Source organism: Malaclemys terrapin, chromosome 17, assembly GCF_027887155.1.
Source record: "Malaclemys terrapin pileata isolate rMalTer1 chromosome 17, rMalTer1.hap1, whole genome shotgun sequence".
Taxonomy (NCBI): domain Eukaryota; kingdom Metazoa; phylum Chordata; order Testudines; family Emydidae; genus Malaclemys; species Malaclemys terrapin.
The window spans coordinates 4,522,264-4,543,261 of record NC_071521.1 but is presented as its reverse complement, the minus strand read 5'-3'; the positions used below and the strand labels follow the sequence as shown (position 1 = coordinate 4,543,261).

General features: G+C 46.6%; 1 protein-coding gene across 1 annotated transcript in view; it reads left to right on the top strand.

The window, feature by feature from the left end:
* LOC128825290 (carboxyl-terminal PDZ ligand of neuronal nitric oxide synthase protein-like) overlaps nucleotides 1-20,998 on the top strand; it is a 68,637-nt gene that overhangs the window by 1,189 nt on the left and 46,450 nt on the right. Inside the window, exon 2 of the mRNA XM_054007653.1 lies at nucleotides 6,993-7,064. Within this exon, the coding sequence (XP_053863628.1) occupies nucleotides 6,993-7,064 (72 nt within the window). The remainder of the gene's footprint in view (nucleotides 1-6,992; nucleotides 7,065-20,998) is intronic.

Here is a 20,998-nt window from a genome sequence, read left to right as displayed (position 1 = left end):
CTCCCCTTAGTCAGCTTTTTCCCAAGCTGAACAGTCCCAGTCTTTTTAATGTCTCCTCATAGGGAAGCTGTTTGATGCCTGTCAATTTTTGCTGGCCTTCTCTGTACCTTTTCCAATTCCAATATATCTTATTTGAGATGGGGCAACCAGAACTGCACCCAGTATTTAAGGTATGGGTGTACCATGGATTTATGTTGTGGCATTATGATATTTTTTGTTATTTTGTAGTGGGTTCCTTGTTCACCATGAGCAGCTGCATCCTCTGCTTGTGTTGCCAGATTATCAATATAATGCCGTTTGTCTGGTCTCACAAAGACCTCCTGCTATGCCTTGCTATGCTGCTTGTGGTATTTGTCCTTTAGCTTTTGGGATTTTGTGTCTAAAACTTTTTTCTTCAGGGCTCAACTGGTTTCTATGGCATTCCATGAGCTGGGTGTAATCTGCTCCTTCCTTCTCTTCTGCCTGTAGCGTAGACAGGCTTCACTGTTCTGTTTATACATTGATGTTACTTTGTCCCACTTCTTGTTGATCTCCTCATCTACATTCCCCTCCTCTTCATCAAGGTCTGCAGCTACTTGAAACCTGTTCTTTAACTGCAGAACGAAGGCTATCTGCACTTTTATCTGTGCCAAGCAAAGTATTATGTAAGATCATAGTCCAGCGTATATCAGAGGAAGTTGATAGCGTTCTCAGAAAAGTGAAGCTGATTTTTGGAAAGGGCGTGGATACACAGACCACATCTTCATTCTACAAAACATAATAGAATAGTGCTTAGAATGGCAACAGCAACTCTACATAAACTTAATTGACTTTGAGAAGGCTTTTGATAGCATTCACAAGACCAGCTTATGGTGCATTCTGCGGGCATATGGAATTCCTTTCCATATAATCAATGTCATCAAAAGCTTCTATTTCAACTTTACATGCAGTGTTGATCACAGTGAGCTCAGTTTTGAAGTCAAAAGAGGAGTATGTCCAGGGAGTGTCATCTTTGTAATCCTCTTCAACATTGCTATCGACCGGGTACTGCGGCATAGGACAGAAGACATGCCAAGAGGCATTGAATGGACACTTCTCATCCCTTGAAGACCTGGACTTCGCAGATGATGTCACTCTCCTACCACATACCCAACACCATATACAAGAAAAAACAACTCGACTCAATGCATTCAGCCAGCAAATTGGACTGAAAATCAACCACAATAAGACCGATATCATGATCTTTAATATTGCTTCACTCACCAGTACAGATAGAGGATTATGTTCTCAGCAGTGTAGAAACATTCACATACTTGGGCAGCACCATCAGCCAGGACATCCAGAACAAAATCAGTAAAGCCAGGAACACCTTCAGGAGCTTAAATACAGTCTGGAAGTCATCAAAATACAACACCAAAACCAAATTCAAGATTTATCAGAGCTGCGTACCTTCTCATTCCCCAGCATTCTGCACTATAAAGTAGTGTTGAAAGTATGATCTGTCCAAACTGTCTTCGTTCCATACAACCTGCCTCAGAAAAATCCTCCATATCTTTTTGGCCCAGTACAATCTCAAACCAAGATCTATTGACACAGTGCAGCCAGTGAGCACCATAATTTCTAAAAAGAACAGGAGTACTTGTGGCACCTTAGAGACTAACAACTTTATTAGAGCATAAGCTTTCGTGGACTACAGCCCACTTCTTCGGCTGTAGTCCACGAAAGCTTATGCTCTAATAAAGTTGTTAGTCTCTAAGGTGCCACAAGTACTCCTGTTCTTTTTGCGGATACAGACTAACACGGCTGCTACTCTGAAACCCATAATTTCTAGGAGGCGTTGGAGATGGATCAGTCATGTGCTTTGGATGGAAACTGATTCCATCACCAGAGTAGCAATAAGATGGACACCTGAAGGAGAGTGAAAATGAGGCTGCCCGAAAACAACATGGCGAAGAGCTGTGGAAGCTGAGCTGAAAAACCTGGGGCACAGCTGGGGAACCATTGCAAGGCTTGCCAGAAACAGACAGGAGTGGAAGAGCTTTGTCACTGCCCTAAACGCCAGAGGCGTAATAGGAACATGATGATGATTACTGTCTTATTGTAATCAGATAATGGGCAGGCTCCCATTGAAGTCACTTAACACATGGTGTGCAGAAAAGAATGGACTTGATCAGGCAGGGCTTGGTTGGGAAGAGGAAGAGAAGCTGTCACTGACATGGCTGCTGGTACGCAAGAGCAGCTGCAAGGCATCTACTGTCCTGTAGCTCAAGGAGGCATTCGGCTAAAACATGTAACATGGAAGTGCAGAGTGGAGCCAGGTACAAACTGAACAGCCAGGGAGTGAGTTGCAGGAGGCCCAAGGCTCAGGAGATGTCAGTGCACTGGGGTCTTCAGCCCCCTTGCCCATTAAAACATCGAGGCCAATACTTTCAGAAGTGTGCACTGACTTTAGGTGCCTTGGATGTTGGGTGCCTAGCTTCAGGACCTTGCTGTCCTAGAGGTGCTGGGACATGGCTGCCTCCCAACCTTGGACTTTTGAGTGGCCTTGCACTCTTACTATCAGGCCCACGATCAATAGACACTTCAGCATTTTTGGCCACCGGGCTTTAATTCGGAGCTGCAGGTGGGTGCTGGTACTAAATGGCCGTAACTGGAGTTCTCATGCACTTACATGGCTAGTAAAGTCACATGTGTTAGTGTTGGTGTCACGGGTAATAAACCATGAACAAGGCCTAAAAGGCTCTCTGACTGTCTGACTTTCCTTAGTGTTCTGAACCTGCTGTTCCCACGCTAGTTTCAGCCCCACTCAAAATATGTTTCTCTCTGCAAGTGGGCTTTAAAAAAAAAAAAAAAAAAAAAAAGCAAAGGAACTTGAAAACATGCCAACAAAATGTATTCCCTTATAGTGCTTTTGAGCAGAGGAAGTGTGGAGGGAAAAATAGCAAAAGGTCACCGAGGCTGTGCAGTTATGCTCAGATTAAACTGGTTTGCGCTAGATTTTTTTTGTGTGTAGCTGTTTTTGGAAGTCTAGCGTCTTTTAAAGCTTGGAAACTTTCCTGTGCAGTTCACTTGGGAACTGATCTGGAAAGGCTCCTGTTGACTGCACTGGACTTTGCATCATGTCCTTAATACTTTTCTATGGCAAGTGCCAGTGGGTGCTGCGTGGTAGTGGTGGCCTGTGCTGTACCAGGAGGTCAGACTAGATTATTTAATGGTCCCTTCTGGCCTTGAACTCTAGTACTATGATTCTAATAGTATTTGTGTCATGGGCATTTGTACTCAGGCTCCACTTGGACTAGGGAATTGTTCAGCCACACAAGGGTACACCGACCCTGCCTCAAGGAGCTTAATAGTTAGAAAAAAAACTTCCCTGGATACCAACATAGTAATGGCCATTGTGCTAAATTCCGTGTTAGCATCTTGGCCCATTTGACCCACTGTGCTGCAGGAAAAGCTATAGAAGGCCAAGTGTTAAATAGAAGTAATCTTGGGGCTGGATCTGAAGAACTACTGATTACCATTGTCAGGGAGTTTATATCGATCATGAAAAATGTCCAGGCATGAGTACATCTGCCTTTGAGTAAATAACTTCATTGTAACTGACTTTCTGTAGTCAGTGCAGGGGGATGAGTTTATAATTTAGCTGACAAAATGAATTGCAGGAGTAATTCTAGTTTGTTTGCAGGTGGCCTGACAGATTAGAAATGGAATTCATTTCTCCCCTCCCCCGAGCTGGAAGGAAGGGAATGCATTCAAATCTTTACAAATGTTGATGTTGTGCAATTCAGTTTTCCTGCTGAAGGAGCTGTAGATTTAAAGAGGATGTGGGAGAGAGATCTGTTTAAATTCTCAATTGCTTGTATAAAAATCTAGCTTTGCTGGACAGGGAGATATAGTAGTTTGAATGCTTAAAACATAACCGCTGCTATACTGGATACCACCTTGACAGGAGAAAAGCTGTTACATTAAGGAACTCTTAAAAAGTTCCTATGAAATGAATTTGCACTTCTAATGGGTAGGATAGCCACCTGCAGTCCGCCAGCTTTGGGACTGCCATGCTATTGAGAGAGTAGATCGCTCCATATGTATCCAGCTACTCGCCCAACTCTCCTCTTCAAGTTGTAATGGGCTGGCTCCTCTTCCACCCTCACAGATGACGTTTGTATTACCTTAGGAACATGCTTGTTTAGTCCTACTAGAGGGTCTGTCTCTTCCAATTAACAGTCTCTCACTGCAGGTATCAGTCTGGCTGTGCCTCTTAAAATGACCAGCTTATTAATTATCTAGCTTGCTTTTGTGCAAGACATTTGTTTATTGGTAGTGTTTCTCATCTCTAATTCTTCCCAGGTGGTAAGTACCAGGCCACATTGCATTATATTAGTGAGTTTATATTTCAGATCTTTAGGGATGAACTCCCAATGTGCACACTTGGCCATGTAAGAACCTGACACTGCAAGCTCCAGGTGAGCAGCCTTTCACTTGGGTGGAGCCCCCGGTGAACTCGATGGGGATCTTCAAAGGCAAACATAGAATCATGGAAGATTAGGGTTGGAAGAGACCTCAGGAAGTCATCTAGTCCAATCCCTAACCCCAACTAAATCATCCCAGCCAGGGCTTTGTCAAGCTGGGCTTTAAAAACCTCTAAGGATGGAGATTCCTTGCAGGAGTGGGACCCCGATGCAGGGTCTGAGAGCAAAGCCACTAGAAGTGTTCTTAGCCAGGGGCTCTCTCCCCATTGCCTACTGATAGCAAGATCGCAAAGTGCCAGCCTACTGCATTACATTGAACTTTTTCATGTGACTCCCTATAGACCATGGCCCTTTGTGAATGGGGCAAACCAAACAGATCCCATTCTGGGATGTTAATGTACCTCTGCCACTATAGAAGGGGGGAGGAAAAGCTAGTCCCTTCCCTCCCCACAGACCCTAAGTACTCATGCTCTGGGACCTGGATCTCTCTTGTGGCTCACCGAGGGGTTGCTGTAAGTAGTTACAAAATGGCATGTGGAGCCGTTTACAGATGGTGTAGGGAAATGAGATGGCCTTTCAAGATGCCTGCAGTGCTTATTTCTAGGCAGCTGAAAGAGCAGTAAATACTGAGCTAAGACGGCCAGTCTGTGTGGAGAGCTCTTCATTGAATGCAAGCTTGCAAAGTAAAACCCTACAAGCCGTTGGGTCTTGCCAGCTGCAACTCTTGCATCAGTGATCTCAAAACCCCATAACGACGTCAGCACGCCCAGTGGGAGCCATGGGCTTCTCTTTAGGAAGAGCAGGAGCTGCCTGCCAAGCTTCCATGGGGGCTTCCCTGACTTGCTGGCCACAAAACTTCCTCTAGACTCACAAGCCAAACCCTCTTCTACATGGAGGCTGAGCTTCTCAGCACCAGCACCCCTGATGAATGTGTGTGTGTGGGGGGGGGGGAGGCAGACTGCCTGCCATGGCTGTGTACGAGGGGAGAGGGGCTGCATGTTCCACCCATGAGAATGCTAATGCTGACGCATTGGACTGGCTTTTGGAATCTGACTCCCTCGCTCCAGCTGTCAGACTTCCACAGCATATGGTGGGAGGACAGCAACCCGCGCTCCCCGGCGCTGACAGGATGCTGATCACCCACTCGGTTCTGCTTCTGTTTACTGGCTGACTCGGGCTATTCTCCCTTCGCTCCCCCCTTCCAGTCAGCTCGGCTGCAGATGAGCCAGAGTCCCCGTGGAGCGTTCACTACCCTTTGCACCACACGCAAACTGCTCTGTCTGGGGGATGTTTGGGATTTCCCCCACTTTGCTCTTCTGCATATTCGTCCCACCCTGTGTGCCAGCCTGAGTACCCCCTGTCCTGCAGCCGAGTCCTCCCAGCAGAGCAATTTCTTCCTGTCACTGTTCAGATAACTTCACTTGGCTGGGTTGGCACACAAGTGTGGGCAGGTTGGGACTGAGCATAAGGTAGCAGTGCTGTCACCACAGGGGACACTGCGGTGGGAGGGTGGCTCCTGCTCTATCAGGTAAGCTGTCAAGCTGCCTTTTGTCCAAAGCAAGCGTATGACCAACGTATATGGTCCCGATGCCATCCAAACCCATGGGCACGACTACAGGTAGCCAGGATACAGAAGGCTGCTTTTGTTAATTGGTTGAGGGCAGGTTTCCATGCTGGACCTGGAACTTGCCATCTGCCTTGAGTTTCAGGAGCCCTTGTTCAGCAGACGGAGGTGCGAACGCTGCAAAGGTAAGTTTTGCATGTCCTGTTACAGGATGCTGGGCAACTTGCTGTTTCCGGTGGAAACGTAGGGCTGCAGCTCCCATGAGCTCCTAGTTATTGACAGGCTGGGCCAGCCCAGAATACCAATTCTGGCACGTTTTCCAGGATCAGCTAGAGAAGTCTGCTAGGCCAAGCAAGCAAAAAGGCAACTGATCTCCAGAGAGGTGCAGCGGAGACAACGGAGGGTGTCGACCAGGGATAGAGACACTGCTCCTCATCAAAGCCAGTTGCCACAGAGCCATGCACTAGCCCCAATCCTTGGGGATGCCTGGCATTCTGAGGTTTTCAAGAAGCTTTTCTTGGTGAGGGGAAAGAAGAAGATAGGGACCAAAATTGGGTGAGATGCAGTGTGTGTAGTGACTTGGCTAGAGCTGTCCCTCTGGTTGTGGTTGCCAGCAGTAATCTCCTTGCTCTAGTGCAAAGTATTAGGTGCTCTAATGGAGTCCAGCAAACTGGATCGTGCTTCCAGGAAAGGGGCTAGCTTTTAGTGGGATGATGCAAATTTAATGTCTACTGTATCTACGGGCATTTCTAGAACTGGAAGAGCTCAAGGGCTTAAACCTGACATTAAGGATCCATTGATACCTGCCAGGAATCCTCCTTCTAGGTGCTGACAGAAATGGTTGACATGAGTTAGAGGTGTCTGACTGCCCAGCCACTCATGGGTTAATTATCAGTCAAAGATGCTGTTCATTTTGAAGACGTTATGACTCCTTCACTGCAAGTTTTTAAAGACCATCTCACCACTGTTCTGTCTTTCAGTACATCGGTAGTCTGGATGTGCCGAGACCCAACAGCCGTGTGGAGATTGTAGCAGCCATGAGACGGATTCGGGTGAGTCTGACTGGGAGCCCTGGTACACTGCTCATAGCAGGTTACCTTGAATGGAAGTATGCAGGTGTGGTTGCTCTGTGCTGCCCTTCCCCAGACCCCTCTGCTTCTAACAGCTGGAATTTGAGCAATTTGACTGCTTTCCTTGTATAGCTTTGTAGCCACGCTCCTGAGACACACAAGAACTAGATCCAGCACCCTGTCCTCTCCAAAGCAGAGAGGAAACCCGCTCCGCCTCCATTGAGTTACATAAGGTTTTTGTTTTCCTCTCTGGTCCTCACACACCCCACATTTCCCTTTTGCAAATTCTTATTTTAACAAAGACTTGGCAAGATTCCACTTTTCTTCCTCTACCCTCTTATTCATCAGAAGGGCTTATGAATGGGCATTAGAATTAACCAACAAAGTTATTAGGATATCTGTCTCAAACCAGTTTGTTTCTCAAGTGCAGGTTTATTTTCTCAAAGCCTCCATCCAAGAAGTAGCACTGATGGCTGCTCCAACAGTCTCCATGTTTGTTATATGCATACCGATCTGAAATACTGGGGTGTTTTTTAATTAATCCAGAGACTGTTCATAAATGTCTCAAACTTCAGCTGAAGTAGGTTTGGAATTGTGCATTTGAAGCCTTCAGAAGGGATTATCCTGGTTTTCTTTTGGTGTTTAAAAATCTAATGTAATTTAAAATGGCTTTAAAAAAAAAAAACAGCTTTGCCTGTAACCAGCTGGAGAGTTGATTTATTCCTCTCCAGCCAAGTGCAGAAATGAGATTCCTGCCTCCTGCCTGCCCAGAGACTATTAACATAGCTCCTGCTCATAAAGGACACAGTGCAGTGGCAATCTAAATTGCCAGATTATTTATCTTAAAAGTGGAAGTTAATAGCAAAGAGGCAACGGATGGGGGCCAGTGGGGCAGTTCGGATGCTACAGTGAACAGTAGTATATCTTAGGCCAAAAATAGGATGCAGCCCATCTGATTTAAAATTGCACTGCAAAAGAGGTTCATTTCTGATCCTTCAGTGGCTATTTTTAAAAAATAAAAGAAAGGTGTTTAATTCCTGTTCCCAGCATCTGTGGACAGCCGCTGATTGAGCACCTGCTATCGGCATGATGAAAGGCTTAATATCTATCAGGGAATTCAGGCAGTGCAGCAACATGCTTGGCTGTTGGGCAGCACGTAACAATGCCCCTCTGCTCTCGTGGATGCAACTGATTAATCTGGTGACTGAGTTGCAGCTTTACTGCACTGTCGGTTAAAGCAGCTATTCTGTATGGGGGTTTTAACCTCAGCTCATTGTTTGAAGGCAGGGCTTCCCTTTTCCCTCGTGTGTACGCTGTACAGCAGGACCTTAGTCAGACACGACCGAGCTGCGTGGAGCAGAGGATGCTCTCTACTGAAAAGTTGACTGGCACTGATCTCTCAATGGAGGATAAGGAACAGGGTGTTTGAGAAGGATACTCAGACAGCAGAATAGGAATGCTGAAGGAAGGTAGTGGCTATTTCATGCTAACTTGCATACAGAGGCCTGGTCTACACCCGAATTCTTTAGCTCTCCTGCCAGTGCAGCTGTCCTGGTGGAAGGAACCATGGTACAGCGACAGGCTATTTGTGACTATTACTCTTTAAACTGCGGTCTCCTGGAATGCCAGCATCCTGTCAGTGCTGCCACCAGCATGGCTCCACTGCTGGGAGCAACGCTGGGAAACTCTAAGACGTCCTACCCTGTCCTTGGCAGGTTGCAATCTATGCAGACAGGGCATCTGGGACATCAAAGACCATTAAGGAAAAATGGATACATACAAAACTAGTGCTTGTGAGAGGCTCCGGAGTGACGAGACCCGAGATTGGCATTGTCTAGCCATAAGACGGGGTATACAATGCAAGCCTCCTCATGCCACCCAGTATGCCTCCCCTGTGACCTGAAGGGGCCACCTCTAGGAGTGAAGGCACTTCCACCAAGATTGGCCACAGAGCAAGCCAGCTGGGATGTGGGTGCTTGCCCAGTGGCTCTGACCAGAGGCCACAAACTCATGTAGGCTGCTGCCACCCTGAGTTGGCACCAGTCATCCGTATGAGAAGCTCAGTGTCCCAATCCCGAGTCAGCCAGCCCCACCCCTCTTTTTATTTTTCCAGGCTCTGGCAGAGCTGGTTAGTCCAGTCACTCATTTCTGGAAAAAATTGTATATGGGGTTTGAAACTGAATCCCTGCTCCATGTCTATGGCCAATCCTGGCTCTCCAGCCAGGGGCGAAATGCTAGCTTGCTATGGGGGGAAAAAAAACCAACAACACAGGCTACTTATCACACGCTAAACTCAATGGCGTCATCCCACCTAGAGTTGCATGGAGACGTAGAATGAGGGAGACAGCAATTCATGCATCTAACTGCTCAGAAAGTCTCCACTCCTTCCCGCCTCATTATACCATGCCACATTCTGCATATGGCTGCTGCAGACTTGCTGCTAAAGCCGCAAATGAAATATGCGAGAGAGACCCAGTGACACTAATCCGTTGGTGTGCTTTTCCAGCTCAGCAGACCAGTCTGTCTGCAGAGTTTAGGATACACACAATATTGTTATTGTGCGCAATAAGTCAGTTAGCAACTACCCAGGATTTATGGCTATCTGAGATTCTCATTCATGAATCTAACATTGGTCTGCTAAAACCACAAGCTGTTCTTTTGAGGCAGAGGCTTTTTATACAACTTTAAGTGGTAAAAATTAAATCCATATTTCTCACTGAACAGATCCTATCACCGAGTTCTTGGCATTCCTTTTGTTTGTACTCCTGGAACTAGATTCCATTTGCAAGACAAACTGAAAAACCTCGTTGCAGCTCATGTTTCCTCAGTTAGAGGAACCGCAGGCAAATACAGTAGGTAAGAGCAGGGGGAACTGCCATTTTCTCTGCTTAGTTTTTCATTATGCAGCGCTAGTCATACATCTAAAATTTCCTAATCCTCCCCCTGGATTATTAGCGGCATACAGTTGCCATGTTATTATATGATCCTCTGGGTTCAAGCTAATCCCCTGCCCCCTCCTACACTGACAAAGAAGGTGATGAAATTCGTTTAGTATCTGAATAATAAGTAGGACCAGAAGTATGATGCACTGACAGGCATATCTAGTTCCAACCGCTGCTTGGTCAGAATCTAGTTCTTAGTGCAGCTTTAGCCATTCCGTCCAGGAGAGGGTGCTTCTAGTGGTGACACTGCATCGAACCTGTGTCACCCAATAGCTGGGGAATTAGTGTCACCCAATAGCTGCATAACTTTTGCTCCATTGCCTGAGGCACTCCAGGGCTAAGGCTTTGTCTACACTAGCCCTTTCGTCAGCAAAACTTTTGTTTGGTCAGAGATGTGGGGAAAAAACCCCAAACCCTGACATAAGTTTCAGCAACAAAAGCGCCAGTGTGGACATGGTTTAATTATGCGGGCAGGAGAGCTCTCTCCCACCGGCACAGAGCAGCTACACAGGAGATCTTACAGCTGCAGCGGTACAGCTATGCCGCTGTAAGGCCCATAGTGTAGACATTGCCTAAGAGCCTGCAACATTTTCTCTCTTGCTCTCTTTCAAGCCCTTGCCACATGCAGAGGCTGTAATGTATTCGGAGAGCGTTGGAGTTGATTGATCTGCATGAGAACTGCAGGTGACATGACAGTCTTGGAGTCCCAGAAAGCCAGGGTGTGATTGCAACCTTTTCTTTCTGTGTGAGTCAAAGGAAAATTCATTCTCATGAGCCAGAATACATCCAAGTGATGCAGAAAATCCCTTGGGGGCGGGTGTATCTGTCATCCCTGCTCCCTTATGCCTTCTAGGGAGAAACTAATGGGCAAGGTTCTGCCCTTGTGCAAAGGGGAGGCTCTCCCTGAAGTCCTTGGGAGTAGAGTGCAGGTCTGAGGGCAGAACTGGGCCTGCTGTTTGTAAGAAGGTAGTTGTGGGGAAACTATGGCTGGGGAAGGGGTATTTGAACTCTAGGAATGCTAGCTCAAAGATCATGGGGCCTACGATGTGCAAAACTGAGTCTTCCCACCCACTGGAGCGTGCGCGTGTGGATGGTATGAATGGGCAAAGCGGCATCTCCTTCCAATGCGGAGCGGTCTCTCCCTCTGCAGGCTGCCTGTAGGCCTAGGAACAGCTATTGGTCCCTTCTTAGGGCAGTGGGATTTAAGATTCAAAGAGCATCATAATTGACAGCTAATGTGTCACTGGCTTGCTCTCTGTGGCTTGGGGGTGGGGCATAGACTTAGCCAATGGCAGCACTCTGGAGCCTAGAAGTGCAAAGAGCATAACCCAGGCATGGGCAAACTTTGTGGCCCGAGGGCCACATCTGGGCATGGAAATTGTAGGTGGGCCATGAATGTTCATGAAATTGGGGTGCAGGAGGGGGTGAGGGCTCTGGCTGGGGGTGCAGGCTCTGGGGGGGGGGCCAGAAATGAGGAGTTCAGGGTGCGGGAGGGGGCTCCAGGCTGGGGCAGGGGGTTGGGGAGCGGTGGGGGGGGGGGGTGAGGGCTCTGGCTGGAGGTGCGGGCTCTGGGGTGGGGTTGGGGATGAGGATTTAGGGTGTAGGAGGGTGATCCAGGCTGGGACTGAGGGGTTTGGAGAGTGGGAGGGGGATCAGGACTGGGGCAGGAGTTTGGGGTGCGAGAGGGGCTCGGGTACAGGTTCCAGGCAGCGCTTACCTCAAGCAGCTCCTGGAAGCAGCAGCCTGTCCCCCCTCTGGCTCCTACATGGAGGAACAGCCAGGCGGCTGTACATGCTGCCCCATCCGCAGCCGCTGCCCCTGCAGCTCCCATTGGCTGCAGTTCTCGGCCAATGGGAGCTGTGGGGGTGGTGCGCGGAGCCCCCTGGCTGCCCCTAAATGTAGGAGCTGGAGGGGGGACATGCTGCTGCTTCCGGGAGCCGCGCAGAGCTGTGGCACGCACACATGTGGAGCGGCCCCTGACCCCGCTCCCCAGCAGGAGCTCGAGGGCCAGATGTGGCCAGCGGCCTGTAGTTTGCTCACGCCTGGCATAACCCCTCTCCTTTTCTCCTGCCTCCAGTAGATCCTGGAGTTTCTGAACACTACCAAATATGTATAGACACATCAAGTCATCTACATTTTTTGAGATGCCAAAGTACTTTAGACTGATACAGAATTACTAAAATGCAGCCACCTTTTTGGGATGAAGAGTGGCCTAGGAACACAAGTGCAAACTCCTCTTATGAGTAGCATCGTAGGATCTTACATACTTACGGAGTAGACCTCCAACAACTCCCATTCAGCTGTGTGGCTCTCCAGTTATCTGCTCTGAATTTATGTGCCAGGTAGTCTAGAGATTTCAAACTTGATACGTAGACCCCTGGGGCATTGTAGTTCTAAGCAAGTTTGTCTCAACATCTAGAAAGAAGCCGTAACATCAGTATTGGAGGTTTAACATAAAGCCTCTTATTTGTAAAGGCAGCAATTTACTGACACTGCTTCCATCGTGCATTATTAATGTCCAAACAAAAAGTGAAACCTCCAAACTGGCATATTCCTGCTCCTGTTTCCTTCTGATAACCGCCTATCCTGAGAAGCCTAGAGTTAAGTCTTTAACAACCGAAACTGCAAAGATACAGGCACACACTTACAAATCCTCAGAAGATGCACTGAATAGATTCCTGAGGTTGGTTTGAGGTTTGGTTTTGTTTTTTGCTTGGCATTACAACACAAGAAATCCCAATCTGGTTTATCACTGCCAGTTTGCTAATACTAGCTCTGTTTCCATGTTTTTAGCAAGTGTCTTGAAACCAGGCAGGAATAATTCTTGCATTTTAATGCCAGAAGTATTAATCTGCCCTTACTTAGTCTAAACCAGCTCTCATGGATTGACTGGGCAAGCCTGCAAATAGCCCCACTGAGTGGCAGGACTCTGAGCTGGACAGAACCAGTTCAGAGCGGTGTGGTAGGGTTTTTTAGTAATACTCTGTCTCAGAATTTCAGTAAAACTCCAGTAAAATTGTCATGGATAGTCTCAAAGCTTCTTAGTTTAATTTTAGCTTGGCAAATAGAACATCTATGGGGAGGAGAGTGTTTGTTTTGCTGTTGCACAGATGCTTCCAAAAAATCTCATTTTATGGCTCCAAGAGACTCCTTCCTGAGTTATGCTTGGAGCTAGGTTGGATTTCCCTGCCAGCTTTGCATTGTTTACAGCTTGCAGCCCTGTAGCTCAAACCAAACCTGGGATTCCTTGATTGGTCTTTGCAGCCTGTTCAGCTTCCTCATTGTAGTGACACAGCTGGTTCTGTGGTGGTCGGAGATCACACTTGAAGTGTGTGAAACTTCTCTTGTGTGGAGCATTCAGGGCACTTGCACCTGTACAAGACTATGCAGCTGCATGACAGGCGCTGTTGTTGTGTTGCCAAAAGCTGCTTTTGGGTGTTTCCCTTTTCCCTCCCCAAAAGAGGAGGGTGACGAATTGTTCCCCTTAACCACCGAGGTCAGGACAAGAAGAAATGGGCTTAAATTGCAGCCAGGGAGATTTAGGTCGGACGTTAGGAAAAACTTTCTATCAGGGTAGTTAAACTCTGGAACAAATTCCCTAGGGAGGTTATGGAATCTGTCATTGGAGGTGTTTAAGGACAGGTTAGACAAACACCTGTCAGGGATGGTCTTTATCAGCATTTCTCAATGACTGCCCCATGGACCAGCGCCGGTCCCTGTGATCTCCCTGATCCAGTTTAGGAAGGCAGCAAGATGGTCCCTGGTGTCAAAAAAGGTTGAGAAACAGTAGTCTAGATAATACTTAAAGCTGCCTCAGCGCAGGGGACTGGATTAGATGACCTAGCAAGTTCTATGAAGAGAAGCCAAAATCCTCAGGTAATGCCTCAGAGGCAGAAGGGGACAGGCACACTGCATTAGTGTGAGTTATTTCAGCAGTTCTCAGATTGTTAGAACGGGCCATGCTGTCAATCTTTGTTGACACCTCCCTTCCCATTTACAAGCTGGCAATACCCCTGCGGCAACTCCAGCCATTGCTGACACAGGACAAGAATTAAAAGGTACAGTGACTAGAGTGAAATCCCTGCAAGCTGCATGGACACTTTTCAAAGACAGCATAATAGAGGCCCAACTTAAATGTATACCCCAAATTAAAAAAAAACACAGTAAAAACTAAAAAAGAGCCACCGTGGCTTAACCATGTAAAAGAAGCAGAGAAAGATAAAAAGGCATCAAAAGGAAGTCAAATCCTAGTGAGGTAAATAGAAAGGAACATAAACACTGCCAAATTAAGTGTAAACTTGTAATAAGAAAAGCCAAAAAGGAGTTTGAAGAACAGCTAGCCAAAAACTCAAAAGGTAATAACAAAATGTTTTTAAGTATATCAGCAGCAGGAAGCCTGCTAAACAACCAGTGGGTTGCTAAACAACCCTGGATGATCAAGATACAAAAGGCGCACTTAAAGACGATAAAGGCATTGCGGAGAAACTCAATGAATTCTTTGCTTCAGTCTTCACGGCTGAGGATGTTAGGGAGATTCCCAAACCAGAGCGGTCCTTTGTAGGTGACAAATCTCAGGAACTGTCACAGGTTGAAGTGTCACTAGAGGAGGTTTTGGAATTAACTGATAAACTTAACAGTAACAAGTCACCGGGACCAGATGGCATTCACCCAAGAGTTCTGAAAGAACTCAAATGTGAAATTGCAGAACCACTAACTATGGTTTGTAACCGGTCCTTTAAATCAGCTTCTGAACCCAATGACTGGAAGATAGCTAATGTAACGCTAATATTTAAAAAGGGCTCTAGAAGTAATCCTGGCAATTACAGACTGGTAAGTCTAAATGTCAGTACCGGGCAAATTAGTTGAAACAATAGTAAAGAATAAAATTGTTGGGCAAAAGTCAACATGGTTTCTGTAAAGGGAAATCATATCTTACTAATCTATTAGAGTTCTTTGAAGGGGTCAACAAACATGTGGACAAGGGGGATCCAGTGGATCTAGTGTACTTAATTTACATAAGAGCCTTTGGTGAGGGGACCTTGTCAAAGGCTTTCTGGAAATCTAAATTGTCATAGGATGAGGGAAGATCCTTTCATGGATTGAGAACTGGTTAAAAGACAGGGAACAAAGGGTAGGAATAAATGGTAAATTCTCAGAATGGAGAGGGGTAACTATTGATGTTCCCCAAGGGTTAGTCCTAGGACCAATCCTATTCATAAATGATCTGGAGAAAGGGGTAAACAGTGAGGTGGAAAAGTTTGCTGATGATACTAAACTGCTCAAGATAGTTAAGACCAAAGCAGACTGAAGAACTTCAAAAAGATCTCACAAAACTAAGTGATTTGGCAACAAAATGGCAAATGAAATTTAATGTGGATAAATGTAAAGTAATGCACATTGGAAAAAATAACCCCAACTATACATACAATATGATGGGGGTTAATTTAGCTACAACTAATCAGGAAAGAGATCTTGGAGTCATCGTGGATAGTTCTCTAAAGACATCCACGCAGTGTGCAGCGGCAGTCAAAAAAGCAAACAGGATGTTAGGAATCATTAAAAAAGGGATAGAGAATAAGATGGCGAATATCTTATTGCCCTTATATAAATCCATGATACACCCACATCTTGAATACTGCATACAGATGTGGTCTCCTCATCTCAAAAAAGATGTACTGGCATTAGAAAAGGTTCAGAGAAGGGCAACTAAAATAAGGGGTTTGGAATGGGTCCAATATGAGGAGAGATTAAAGAGGCTAGGACTTTTCAGCTTGGAAAAGAGGAGACTAAGGGGGGATATGATAGAGGTATATAAGATCATGAGTGGAGAAAATGAATAAGGTGAAATTATTTACTTGTTCCCATAATATAAGAACTAGGGGCCACCAAATTGTTTTAAACCTGCTGCCCATTAATTTAAACAAAAGGAAGTATTTCTTCACACAGCACGCAATCAACCTGTGGAACTCCTTGCCTGAGGAGGTTGTGAAGGCTAGGACTACAACAGGGTTTAAAAGAGAACTGGATAAATTCATGGAGGTTAAGTCCATTAATGGCTATTAGCCACGATGGGTAAGGAATGGTGTCCCTAGCCTCTGTTTGTCAGAGGGTGGAGATGGATGGCAGGAGAGAGATCACTTGATCATTACCTGTTAGGTTCACTCCCTCTGGGGCACCTGGCATTGGCCACTGTCAGTAGACAGGATACGGGAATGGATGGACCTTTGGTTTGACCCAGTATGGCCATTCTTATGCAGTTCTTATGCGGGGGGAGGGATTACTCAGTGGTTTGAGCATTGGCCCGTTAAACCCAGGGTTGTGAGCTCAATCCTTAAGGGGGCCATTTAGGGATCTGGGGCAAAAAATTGGTCCTGCTAGTGAAGGCAGGGGACTGGACTCCATGACCTTTCAAGGTCCCTTCCAGTTCTGTGAGATAGAACTATCTCCATATATTTAAAAAAAAAAAAAAAAGTCTTAATACATCGTAGGGCTGGAAAGCAGCATTAGCATCATGTGACATCCATCTCTCTCGGGCCATCAGTACATGCTTGGCAGGCCATGCTGAGAACCACTGCTTGTCTTCTGCAGGGAGGTTAACCCAGACTGGTGTGTTTGTACTGGCAGCGCATGAAGGCCCAACCAAGACCTGGGGTCCCATCACGTTGGGTGCTGTACAGACCGAGGAGGAGACAGGGCCCTGAGAATGAGTCCATTGATAATTACTGGTGTCAGACTCTTTCTGCGGCATCTCCTTGAACGTGGAAAAAGGGACAGTACTGGAGCAGATGGGCACCTTGGCTGCTGTAGTTCGAGCCGCATTCAAATTTACAGCGGCAAGATGTGCAGGCAGGGAAAGCAGGTCTGTAATGGGAGGTGGGGCAAGTGCTTCAGGAGGGACCAGACACTGATCACCACCTCACTGACCTGTGTGTTCAGTTTTTCTACACTGCTCCACTATAAACTAACGCAAAAGCCCCAGCTGCCTATGTGTGGAAACCACTGCCTGAGACCTGTGCCTTGTGTGGCGAGGTCAGGGGAGACCAGTGTGGTTTCCCAGATTAGAACAGGAAACCACCAGTTTCCCTGAGTGAGAGCAAAAATGCACAGTTCTAAGAACCAAGCCCTCACATCATGCCCAGAACATAAGACTCCTGTTAAGGCTGCTGGTCAGCTTTTAGAAGAGTTATGCTGACTTTTTGGTCCCTAGCTCTGTATCCATCATAGGGTAGTAGCTGCAGACATGCGGGGAAGGGTGGGGGGGTCTTTTGGGAACCAAGAGCTCTTAGAGAAATAGAAGAGTCTCCCTTCTCCCAGGAGAGTGCAGGACAGAGACCATGTTGCTGTGTCAAAGTACTGCAGAGTCTCCCCCCCCCCCCCCCCCCGCCCCCCCCCAAAAATCTGGAAAGGCTGTTTCATTTTGTTCTACTTTTAAGCCAGACCTCCTAATAAAATATTCAGATTGAAAGACTAGAACCGATCTAACATTACCTTGCATTTGTCTTACTGTAGGGTGCTGTACAAAAGAGATAGGAAGAAATGTGCATGGTGCTTTAGGCACTGGCCTGAATCTTCAGAGGGGACTAGTAATTTTGGGGTACTTCCATTTTGGGGTATCCAGCTTGAGACACTCGTGGGAACCCAAAGTGCTGAATTCCCACCCTTTAGAGATCAGGCCTTTTAAGATGTCTCAAGTTGGGGTTCCCATAATAAATGGTCACTTCTGAAAACAAAGGCCTCGGATCCCAGATCCTAAGACAAGAAGACTCTGTAATGAGGGATGGGAACAAACATTAGGAGGACAGGAGGACATGGGTAACTGGCACTATGCTGTTAGTTAGGTTAACTACATATGTCATTTGGACGGGGGATTCTGACATCAATTGGACTCCTTTTCTCCTCCTGTCTCCCTTCACTGCTTATAGGAGGCTTTATTCTCCATCTCCCATCTAATCTCTCCTCCAGCTGTACTGACACGCCTTCCCTGATGCCTTTTGTCCCTTTGTCCCCAGCCCCCGTGGACAGCGCACCTCGGCCTGGTGTGTTGTTTGCCATCTGCTCGGTCTCATGGATATATTGATGAGCACTATCAAAATCAATATCCCACTAGATGAAGCAAAGCTGCAGCACTAGAAAAGGACAATTAGTCACCCAGACTAAGAGGTGGGGGGAGCAGAAGTGACATCCTGGAATCAGAGCCCAACAGCACAGAGCAGGCTGACTTGATGCAGGGTGTTTCTCTGCAGCGTATGCTTCTCTATTGCAGCTAAAAGAACCGTCACCCAGTTCCCTGTCCAGTAGGTCTGACCCTGGTACCCATCTGCTGGCCTTGTGAGTCACTCAGGCTAGCATGCTGAAGATCTCCGCAGCCTCAAATGGTGTAAAGAATCAGTAACACCTCACAGGGACATGCAAGGTCCTATCAGATGCAGAGTGACAGGATTTAATGCAGTTTAAAGGGTTCTGTCACATATGATTAGGCTAATCTGTTACACTTTTAAGGGACCTGACCAATACAGTGACTGGTTTTTTTAGGCTATTAAATGTTAATTGCAGCTATATTTAGCTTAGATCCCTCAGTCCAGATTTAGTTTTCCTTTAGTCGTTGCAGCTACGGCTCCTGAGGCTCCCACATGGCACCATGATTGCTGGCAGTAGAGTTGCTGGAATCCTGGCAGAATGGCCTTTGCATTTTCAAAGCCTGTGTGGATGGGGGTATCCTGCATGAAACCCTGGAGTCCATTAAGATTATCAACAGGCCCTGAAGGGAATCCTAGCTAGCTCTCCATGCCCAGAGGGATGGTACCCCAATGGGGCAGCAGATTCTCGTTACCATACAGATAGGCTTGGAAGGATTAGATTTTTATTGGTAAATGTTGATAAACGTCACTTTTGTCTGTGTGTGTCCAGTGAAATAATTTCCATCAATAATAACTGACATTTACAGGCACATTCTGTATGTCTAGGCAAAGTAATAAATGCTGCCTGAGAACTTAGAGGCAAAAATCCAGTGATTTAGACTTTTGATTTAGGCTTGTTACAGGAGTAGTGAAGGAACAGTAAGAACAGGTTTGATCTGTTGATTTAAGGATATTTACTTTGTATATTTTGACATGTGATATTGACAATTTGTGTGTTAACAGTTTGTAAGCTTTAACTGTGAGACTCAGCCTCTACTTTTGTTAAATAATTGTCTGACTCCCCCAGAATTTCTCACAGACTCCTAGATGTTAAGACCAGAAGAGACCATTATGATCATCTAGTCTGACCTCCTGCACATGGCAGGCCACAGAACCCTACCCACCCAATCCTGTAGTAGGCCCATAACTTCTGGCCGAGTTACTGAAGTCCTTGAATCCAGATTTAAAGACTTCAAGTTACAGAGAATCCATCAATTACTCTAGTTCAAACCAGCAAGCGACTTTGGCCCCATGCTGCAGAGGAAGGTGGAAAACCCCCCCAAGGTCTCTGTTTATCTGACCTAGAAGAAAATTCCTTCCCAGCCCCAACTATGGCAGTCAGTTAGCCCCTGAGCATGTGGGCGAAACCCACCAGACACACACCTGGGCAAGAATTCTCTGTATTACTCAGAGCCTGCAACTGTGAAAATTTAAAATGGATACTCTCAAAAATTGCTTAAGAATAAATAGACATTTATCTATCAAAATTATTAAAAAAATAAAATCAAGTTCTGCTAAGCCTTCACCTAGACAAGTCTGCATGAGAGATTGTAGCATTGGTGCCTGGAGATGTACATGCCCACACCCACACTTAATAACCTACAGGCTGCCTTGTTGTTTCCCTGGGCCTGTGTCTCATTTCACTAGAGCCACAGCAGCAACTCTTCCTACTTTATTCTGTGGCCCTCCCTTGCCAGGATGCATTAGGTGCTAGAGTGAGTTGAATACCCACGTTGAACGTGTAGGCTACTATCTTTTTCCAGCGTCCTGCTCTATAGAGACAGGTACTTTTCTGAATATCTGTTGTGCCACAGACCTGTTTTGTTTGTCAGGGAACAGAAGTAACCGCCCCAGCTCCCGTGGGCTTCCATACGCTATATTCGAGAGAAACCCCGCTGTCGCAGGCGCTTACCTTTCTGCAAGGAGCTTGCTGCCTCAGTCGCGAGCTGTAGCTGATCTCCCTCTTGCCACAGCGTTGTCTAGGGTGTTCCCTTGTGATGGAATAACATGGCTCTCCAGCCAGACTAGAGATTCCTCCCCTTCCAGAACAAGCAAGAGTCCCAAACAACCAAAATCCATTCTGCAGCCCCCTGAGGCAGGAGTGTGCAATAATCCTTCAACCCTTTGCGTGCTTAGCTTTCCTCCTCGATGCAGGGCTCAGGTCAGAGTCAGCTTCTTCACCCTTCCACAACTAACAGCTTGATAGTCCTTTTCCCACCGGGGTCTCTCTAGGGGAGGCAGACTGAGCTGATGGTGTGATTTCCTCCCTCCATTGGTCCAGCCTGGGGCCTCTAAACAAAGACAGGTGCTAACACCAGGCTTCAGACCCTCACCATTACTGTAGTCCCCAGGCCTCTTCCTTCACTCCACTGTTATATCTTGCCCCTGTGGGACTTGTCCTCCTTTACACCCCCTCCTAGCTACTCCTCCCACTGTCTAGAGAGAACACCCCTTTCCTATGCTCTCTCAGCAACTCCAGCTCCCTGCCAGTCTTTTTTGACTGAGCCACAGGCCACTTTATATAGCATCACCCACTCTTACCCAGCATGCCTTGAAGCAGCCTACTATACCCAGGGTCCTTCTTGGGACTACATCTCCCAGAATTCCCATAAAGGCCAAGCGCCAGGACTAGTGGCAGCTGCTCTTAAAGGGTCCAATGTGTTCTATTACACTCCTGCTGAAGACTTCCTTGTTGTTAAGCTGGTAGCCCATTATGCACATGGATTGACTGGAGTGTATTTCAGATACAAGCTTCCTAACTAGTTTTATGGTGACATTTTCATTTCTAAGCTGAATG